The 9296-nt window shown below is 59.7% G+C and overlaps 1 protein-coding gene across 1 annotated transcript; it reads right to left on the bottom strand.

Moving 5' to 3' along the window:
• Positions 1 to 4302: 4302 nt before the first annotated feature.
• On the bottom strand, positions 4303 to 8642 carry LOC133283301 (uncharacterized; the record flags this gene model as incomplete). The annotated part of the gene is given in 15 exon segments (XM_061479984.1): positions 4303 to 4477; positions 4566 to 4680; positions 4744 to 4873; positions 5073 to 5130; positions 5208 to 5311; positions 5395 to 5475; positions 5880 to 6024; positions 6739 to 6849; positions 6851 to 6882; positions 6973 to 7054; positions 7580 to 7718; positions 7808 to 7928; positions 8107 to 8131; positions 8452 to 8484; positions 8602 to 8642. Coding segments are annotated over 15 exon segments (1392 nt in total), but the record flags the coding sequence as incomplete, so codon positions are not given.
• Between the last annotated feature and the right edge of the window lie 654 nt (positions 8643 to 9296).

The raw sequence follows: 9296 nt of genomic DNA on the forward strand, positions 1-9296 counted from the left end.
GCCTGGCCTGGTCTTGACTTTCCTTGCATGGCTTGACTTGGCCTTGCCTTGCCTTTTATTGCCTTGTCTTGCCTGGCCTTGACTGGCCTGGCCTGGCCTGGCATAGCCTGGCCTAACCTGGCCTTGCATTGCCTGTCGTGGACTTGCTATGCCTTGCATTGTCTTGCCTTACCTAGCCTTGCCTTGCTTTGAATTCCCTTGCCTGGCCTGGCCTGTCATGGCCTGGCCTGGCCTTGAATTCCCTGGCCTTGCCTGGCCTGGCCTTGCCTTCCCTGTCCTTTTCTGGCCTTGCATTGCCATGTTTGGCCTATCCTGGCCTCTCCTGGCCTGGCCTTGCCTGGCCTGGCCTTGCCTGGCCATGCTTGGTATAGCCTGACCCAGACTGTCATGGCCTGGCCTTGCCTTTCCTAGCCTAGCCCTGCCTTGCATGGCCTAACCTGGCCTGGCCTTGCCCTGGCTGGCCTTGATTGGCCTGACCTTACCTGCCCTTGCCTGGCCTTACCTGTCCTGGCCTTGCCTTACCTGCCCTTCCCTGTCCTGCACTGCTACTACTGTATGGGCCTTGCCTTGCCTTACCTTGCCTTACCTGGCCTTCACCGGGCCTTGCATGGACTGGCCAGTCCTGGACTAGCCTTGCCTTGCTTGGCCTTGCCTTGCCTGGCCTGGTCTGGTCTTGTCTTGCATGGCTTGGCCTGGCGTGGCCTTGCCTTGTCTTGTCTTCTCTTGCCTTGCCTTGCCTGCCCTGGCCTGGTCTTGCCTTCCTTTGCCTTGCCTTGTCTTGCCTTGCCTTGCCTGGCCTTTCCTTGTCTTGACTTACCTGGCCTAACCTGGCCTTGAGTTGCCTGCCCTTGACTGGCCGTGCCTTGCATTGCTTTACCCTGCCTTACCTGGCCTAGCATTGCCTGTCCTGGAATGGCCTTGCCTTGCCTTGCCTTGCCTCGGCTGGCATGGCATGGCATGGCCTGGCCTGTCCGTCCCTGGTTTTGCCTGGCCTGGCCTTGTGTGGCCTGGCCTTTTCTGGCCTGGCCTGGCTTTGCCTTCCCTGTGATTTCCTGGCCTTGCATTGCCTTTATTAGCCTGGCCTGGCCTGGCCTTTCCCTGACCTGCTTGGCCTTGCCTGGCCTTTCCTTACCTGGCCTTGCCTGGCCTTACATGGCCTGTCTAGACCTGGACTAGCCTTGCCTTGCCTAGCCTTACCTTGCCTTAGCTGGCCTTTCCTTTCCTTGCCTGACCTGGCCTGGCCTTCCCTTCATGGGCCTTGCCTTCCCTTGCCTTGTCTTGCCTTGCCTTGCCTTGCCTCTCCTGGCCTGGTCTCACCTGCCTTGCCTGGTCTTGCCTTGCCTTGCCTTGCTGTCCTGGTTTAAACCCAGCCAGACAGCTTGTTCACTCACTTCCCCCCAGGGGACTTGAGGATATCACGGAAGCACACAATGGTTTGGACTGGGAGGGACCTTAAAGCTCCTCCAGCTCCAACCCCTGCCACTGGCAGAGACAACTTCCACTGGAGCAGCTTGCTCCAAGCTCCATTCAACCTGGCCTTGAGCACTGCCAGCCATGGGGCAGCCACAGCTTCTCTGGGCACCCTGTGCCACTGCCCCACCACCCTCACAGGGAACAGCTTCTAAGATCTCATCTCAATCTCCCCTCCATGTCACATTAAAGCCATCCCCCTTGTCCCATCCCCACAGGCCCTTGCTCTCCCCACAAGAAATGAGGGCAGATCCCAGGATCATCCCTGGGAAGCCGCAGTGCTCCGCTGCCGGCTCAGCCAGCCCAACTCACACACCGAGTCCAAAGCAGCCACTCTGGGGAAGTCTCTTGAGGTGTTCTGGCAACTCCTACAGCACCCAAAGATCGCCATCGCCACCCACCTCCTTCCACGCTCCTCTGTCCACAGGCATCACCGGCTCTGAGACACCAAGACGGGAACCACCAGAGGAGCTGCTCTTGCCTCCTCCACCAGTAGCTTGTGTTCCGTGGGGCAGCTGTCGTCTCCCGGTGCCTCCTCTGAAGGGTTCCATGGGGCTCTGTGACCTCACACACCTGAACACGGGGAGTTCCAGAATCAGCCACCCCTGTGGTCTCCATGTCCCCAAGGTCATTGTGATGCAGGAGCTCTGACTGGGTCCATGGGGTGCTCTGGAGGTGCTTGCAGGCATTCTCTGGGATTCTCTAGGGGTATCCCCAGGATGCCCTGGGAGTGCACAGAGACACAGGGCCGTGGAGCAAGCTGCTCTAGTGGAAGGTTTCCCTGCCCGTGCCTTTGGGGATTGGAGCTGGGTGAGCTTTAAGGTTCCTTCCAGCCCAGCTCAGCCCACTCTGGGATTCCATGATTCTCTGCTGTGCCAATGTCGGTCCCTCTCCACTCCTCGTAGGTGGCCGTGACGCCCTGTTCCATGGCCCACGGTGAGCTGTGACCCCTCGCATGCTCCACCTCTGGACCAAAGGCACTGAGGAAGAGCAGCCCGTGAGGGACCTCCCTGAGCCGGCTGGGCAGAGGCTGGTCCCCCCGCAGCGACTCCCGGAGCACCCCTGGGTGCCCTCAGCTTCCAAAACGGGGGGGGGGGGCGGGAGGGTCCCCAATGGACACAACCTCCCATCCCCCACCCGGGGGTGTCGGGGGTGGGGACCTCCCCCCCTCTTTATAGCCAGGATGGGAGAGGGGAGGATAAAGGGGGGATGGGGGGGTGTCGATCCGAAGCCTTGTTGACACCAATGTAAATAGCGGGGGGGGGGAGGGGGGGAAGGGGAGGGAAGGCGGGAGGCGTCACCTTAAGACTGTATAAAAAGGAAAATTAACCAATAAATAAAGATTTCACAGGAAATCGAGGCCTCTTTTCCCCCCTAGCTCCCAAATTTCGGCCTTTCCCCATCCCTGTTCGGTGATGCTCGCCGCACTTCCGGGTTGGTTGCTAGGCAACGGGGTCTCCGCGTACCGCTTCCCCTGCGTTGCCAGGTGACGGCCAGTGAGCTTCCACCACTGCGCGTTGCCAGGCAACCTTGCCCCCGCCCCCCGCCTCGTTCTGGCGACCGTTGCCCAGGCAACAGCCAATCAGCTCTGAGCTCCCCAACTCGTGTCCCCATTTAACCCCGTCCCGGCTGCCCCCCCCATGGCCCTGAATATGGGGCTTTTCCTTGCCCCTGCCCCCCATTTGTCCCCTCTTCTCCTCCTCCCCTTATGCCCCCCATTCCCCCTCCCCTTTTTCCCACCCCCATTCCCCACATTCCTGCCATTTCTCCCCCTCTCCCTCCATCCCTCCCCATTTCTCATCACACCATCGTTACCCCCCCCCCTTATTTACATGCAATTAGCGTAGGACCTGCTTTACTCACACGCAGTTCATGTAGGCTTGAACTTATTTACATGTTACTAACACAGACCCTTCCTTATTTACATGTTATTAATGGAGGGCCTACTTAATTTGCGTCCTTTTAGTGGAGGACCTGCTTTATTTACATGTCATTAACATGGAGCCACTCGTATTTGCACGTTCTTACTGTAGGACCTCCTGTATTTACATGGTGCTGTGCCAGGACCTCCTGTATTTACTCACTTATTAATGTAGGACCTATTTTATGTACAGTTGCTGTCGGATCTGCTCTATTGACAGGGTATTGGGGCAGGACCTACTTCATTTATGGGCCCTTATTGTAGGTCCTACTTTATCGAGGAGGTATTATTGTAGGACCCATTTTTTTGAGGGAGTTATTAATGTAGGGCCTACTTTATTTACATGTTGTATTTACAGTTTCATTCCTGTAGGACCTACTGTATTGGGGGTGGTTGTTATGTCAGGACCCGCTTTACTGAGTAACTTATTTACAAGTTCTTAATGTAGGATCTACTTTTATGTACCTGTCATTAACATAGAGCCTGTCTAATTTACATATTCCTGTACGTCCTACTTTATTCCCAGGCTGTTATTGTAGGTCGTGCTTTATAAGGGAATTTAGTATGTCAGGACCTGCTTTGTTTACACTTTCGTTACTGTAGGACCTGCTTTATTTATGTGTTACTGTAGGCCACATGTTATCTGTGCATTGTTATTGGAGGCTCTGCTCTGTTGACATGCTGTTACTGCAGGCGGGACGAGTTTATTAACACAAGACCTGCTTTGCATCTCATTAACATGGGTGCAACCTCATTTACATGTAATTAACAGAGGACCTGCTTTATTTACTGCTCTATTTCTATAGGACCTACTCTATTCCGCTTCCAGGACCACAGCCTTGTGGCCACACCCCCCTCCAAGCCCTGCCTCCTGCACCCCATCCAATAGGAGCATCTGATGAAACCGAGGCTCAGGGGTGGGGCTTGCTCTGGTCACGCCCTTCCTTGTCGCTGGTAGGCGGCGCTAAGGGGAGGGGGCGGTGCAAGTTTAGGGTACGGGTGGCCTGGGACCAGCGCTTCAGCCAATGGGAGAAGGGGATGTTGCTGGGGGGGGTGGCCGGTATCCACTGAGCCGGCTGCTCCCACCTATGGAAGACGAAGGAGGGGGGAAGGGGGAATGTGACATCACACATGGTGGGCGTGGCCGCTCACGGACCCACCCTCGCTGTCTCACCATTGGCTGATGACGTCCTGGAGGTGGGGCCAGCCCTCGAGGCACTGCTGGACCCGAATGGACAGCGCCTGCAGCTGGGGGAGGAGCTCGGCGATGGCCACGCCCTCCGCGGGTGCTGCAAAGGGACGGGATCAGCGCAGGCCACACCCTCACCCCCCAGCTCGTCCCCCTCACTCACCGCGGGGTGGGCGGGGCTTCCCGGGTCCCGCCCCTTGAGCTGACCACGCCCCTTGCGCTGACCTCGCCCCCTGCAGCTGTTCCAGCTCCCCCTGCAGCTCTGCCGCCCGCAACAGCGCCCCCTGTGGGGGCTGAGGCACAAATACCCCTGAGCAACGGCCCCATTGCCCCTCCCCCCTCTATGTCCCCTCCTTCCATTGCCCCGCCTTCCTTTATGTCCCCTTCTCGCATTGCCCTTCCCCCTTTATGGCCTTCCCCCTCTTTATGACCCCTGCCCCCTCTATGGCCCCTCCTTCCAATTCCCCTCCCCGTCTATGGCCCCTCCACCACCTCACTCTCTGCCATTCCTAGGGCAGGTCTGATTGGCTGCAGTGGGTAGTGGGCGGGGCTAAAGGGAGAATGGAGGGGTCAGCACAGCCCTTCCCCCTCCTCCCCCACCACCCTCCCCCCCCCCAATTCACTCACCTCGGGGGGAGGGGCACTCTCTCCTTTCCCAGCATGCTCAGCGCTACCTGCAGCCGCTGCCCTTCCCCCTGCAGCCCTGGGGGGAGCCGCACAGCTCCTCGGGCCTGAAAGGGGCGTGGCCAAAGCTCTGAGGCCTCGCCCACTCACCATTAAGCCCCGCCCCACTTCCCTCCCCCTCCTTCCTCACCTGGGCCTGCAGGGGGCACAGCTGCGCCCGGAGCTTCCCATTGGATGCGGCCAGAGCCCGGAGCTGGATCCAGCGGCGGGACTGGAAGGGGTGGGGAGCGGGGACACAAGGAAATGAGGGACCCCAAAGCCATGGGAGGGACCCAAATACCCCCTCAAGACCCCCAAACACCTTAAATATCGCCCCATATTTCTCCCCAAAACCTCTCCCTTCACCCCAAACCAATCCAGAACCCCAGATACCCCTCCCAGCAATGCTGAATCCCCCAAATCCCCTCTAAAGCCCCAAACTCCCCCAGATCATCCCCTATAGACCCAAAATCCCCCTCCAGGACCCCCAGATATCCCTCATCCCTCCCAAAAAGTGGTGCTGGGACCCTTTAGGGACCCCAACCCCTCCCCATAACCATCAGATTCCACCCCCCAGCCCCCCCCAAGCCCATCAGGACCCCCCCCAAATCCCCACATTCCCCCGTTGGCACCCACCAGCCACTGCTTCCCCTCCTGCAGCTGCCTCCTCAGTGGCCCCAGGGCAGCTTCTGGGGAGTCCATGGGGCTGCCCCGTAGCTCCAGGACCTGCTTGATCAGGGCGTCCCGAGCCCCTGAGAGCCCTGCGGCCTCCAGCATCAACCTGGGGGGCAATGGGGCCCCAAAGCCAAACGTTGAGGGGAGTTTCGGAGGCCCAAAGGGGTTCAAGAACCCTTTTTGGGGGGGGGACGGGACCATAAAAGGACTGCAGGGACCATGGAGGGATTGGGGGCACCCCAAAAGGTCCCAGCACTGGGTTTAGGGAGAATCTGGGGGGCTTTAAGGACCCCTATGAGCCCAGCACCCGCTTCAGAAGGAAACCCAGTGGGGTTTAAAGTACAGAGAGAGTCCCTAAAGGGTTCTGAGGTTCAGGAGTGGGGAGGAAAAAGTTATGGGGGAGGACCCAGGGGCAGTTTTGGGGTGCAGGGGGGGAAACCGGGCTGCAGGACGCATTCAGGGGGTCCTTGAGAGGGTTTTGGGTGCATGAGGGACTCCATAGGGAGGTTTTGGGGTGCAGGGGGGTTGTTTTGCGGTGCCGTGTGGGTTCTGGGGTGCATGGGGGTGGTTTTAGGGTGCAGGGGGTGTGTTCTGAGGTGCAGGGGATAAGGTTTTGGGGTGCAGGGGAGGTGGTTTGAAATGTAGTGGATTGTTTTGGGGTGCAGGGGGGATGGTTTTGGGGTGCAGAGGGGGTGTTTTCAGATGCAGGGGGTGTGCTTTGGGGTGCATGGGGAATGGTTTTGGAGTGCAAGTGGGTGTTTTGGGGTGCAGAGGGGTGGTTTTGGGGTTCAGGGAGGTGTTTTGGGGTGCAGGGTTTTACCTGGCAGCCTGCTGGGCTTTGGGGTCCCCCTCCAGGCGCTGCGGGATCTCCACCAGCAGCTGGAGGAGCCGGAGCTTCAACGGGGACAGGCGGGAAGCCAAGGAGTGGAGAGTCCCAGAGTCCCCCCACATCCACCCAGCAGTCCTGGGAGGTGCAAAGGGGGGATCCCACATCAATGGGGAGCTCCGAGCCCTAAAGCACCCCCAAATGTGCCCCTCAAGTCTCCCCATTTACCTGGATGAGGGTCTTCATAGGGGGCTGAGCATCAGGGTCAGGGTTGGGGTCAAGGTCAGGGCTGATTTTGGGGTACCCCTTCCTGCAATGGAACAACGGGGAATGGAGGGAGGACGCAACCCCGCCCCTCTGTTGGCTCCACCCACCGGTAGCCCCGCCCCTTCCCTAGTGCCCTGGGGCCACACCCTCAGAACCTTATAAGGGAAGTCCTGCCCCCTTTAAGCCACACCCCCAGCAGCCCACTGGCTCTGCCCCTTCTCTAAGCTCCACCCCCTCCCAAAGCTCCATTTCTTAAGTCCCTCCCCTCTCCTAAGCTCCTCCCCGTAAGCCCCACCCCTCATAAGCTCCTCCAGGGCCTCCTCCCGCAGCTTGCACACGGCCTGGGGGGGAGGGCGGGCGGGGCAATGGGGGCGTGGCCACGCTCAGACCCCTCCCCCGTAGATAAGCCCCTCCTCCTTCCCAATAAGCCCCGCCCCTTCTTACCGCCAATTTCCACGTTAGTCCCACCTTTGTCCCCGGCTCCCTGCAAGCGCAGAGCATCATGGGAATGCTGCCCCCCGCCTCCATTGGGATACCCATGGGGAAGCCCCGCCCACTCCTTGCTTACGAGTGGGCGGAGCTTATCTGGGCCCGCTCCCTCCGCAGCCACAGCCCCTCCTGCGCCGACTCCACCCCCAGGGCGCGAAGCTCCGCCCCTCGGCGACGCTCCGCCCCCTGGCCGTTAAGCTCCGCCCCCAGTGCCTCTTCTACAAGGAAACTAAGGGGGCAGAGCCTCAGGTCAGGTGACCGGTAGCCCCGCCCCTTTACCCCCCATCCCACCCCCCAGTCAACTCACCCAGCTCCAGCACCGCTGCCCCGGCCTCGCCCACGGCCCCACCCATCACTTTAAGCTCCGCCCTTACCTGCTCCAAGGCCTCATGCACTTCCATATAAGGCGTGCTTGACCCCGCCCCTCGCTGGGGAGAGACACCAAAGGTCACCTGAGGACACCACACCCCCTATCCTTAAGTCCCATTTTTTCTCCCTCCACCACCCCTGAAATTTGCACCCCCGCTCAAATCTTGCCCACCCCCGTCCCTCTGGGACCCCCCAAAACCCCATACAGCTCCCCAAAAACCCTCCCCCCCCCCAAACCTGAATCTCCTCGAGGTGCCGGTACCTGAGCCCCGAGTTAAGGAGGAAACGGGGGTTAAAGGAGGAGTTGGGGGGGGTTGGTGGGGGGGTCATGGGAGGGAATTGGGGGTTCCTGGGGATCCCAATGGGATTTGGAGTTGTCCTAAAGGAATTTGGGGCTCCTGTGCATGGATTTGGGAGGAGAAAAGAGGTTGGGGGGGTCACAGGGGGAACTGGGGGGTGCTGGGGTGGGTCTTGGGATCCCAATGCAATTTTGGAGGGGTTTTGGAGGCTCTCCAAGGAGCTTGGGGGTCCCCAGAGGGGGCAGCTTTGGGTCCCCACCCCTTTTTTGGGTGCAACGGTTACCACAGCAGGTTCCCTTTGATCTTCTTCACATTCCTATAGGAACACACACAACCCCCCCCTCCGCCATGTATTTTAGGGACCGATCCGAGGTTTGGGGTCCCTCCAGATGTTGCAGTTCCTCCCCCCCACATGTTGGGGTGCCCCCCTCACCGCGGGTGCCGCACGTGGCCCATGATGTACTCCCGGATGGGGGCACAGGGCCCCGTGCACAGCCTGGAGGAGGGGGGAGACAAAGAGAGGGGGTCAGGAGCACCCAAACCCCCCCAGGACCCCAAAAGTCCCCACTGGGGGGTCCCGCGGGCTCCAACCTGCGCAGGTCGGGATCGGAGGGGAGCTCCAGCTCCGCCACAATGGGCGAAATTGGAGCGCTGGGAGCGCCGCGCGGCACGACGGGAGTTGTAGTCCAACCTGGGCGGTGCCTTAGTGGTGCTGTAGGGGTGTCGCACTGCATCATGGGAGTTGTAGTCCAGGCTGGGCGACGCCCTCGTGGTGCTCTCTGGTTGCCGCGCGGCATGATGGGAGTCGTAGTACCGCCTGGCGGCTGTATAATGGTGTTCTATGGGAGCCGCGGGGTATGATGGGAGATGTAGTCATAACTGGGCGCCGCCATAACAGGGCTCAATGGGTGCCGCGCTGCATGATGGGAGTAGTAGTCCCGGCTGGGCGCCACCGTAAAGGGGCTCTATGGGTGCCGCGTTGCATGATCAGGGTTGTAGTCCCTGTAGTCTATGGGTCTCTATGGGGTCTCTATGGAGTCTCTATGGGGTCTCTATGGGGCATCTCTATGGTTCACTTTGGGTCGCTTTCAGGATCTCTGCGGTGTCTATGGAACTCTATGGGTCTCT

Source organism: Pezoporus flaviventris, unplaced genomic scaffold (genome assembly GCF_033815535.1).
Source record: "Pezoporus flaviventris isolate CSIRO_AGI_PZ_B2104156 unplaced genomic scaffold, CSIRO_AGI_Pfla_v1 ptg000160l, whole genome shotgun sequence".
In the NCBI taxonomy this organism is placed as follows: domain Eukaryota; kingdom Metazoa; phylum Chordata; class Aves; order Psittaciformes; family Psittacidae; genus Pezoporus; species Pezoporus flaviventris.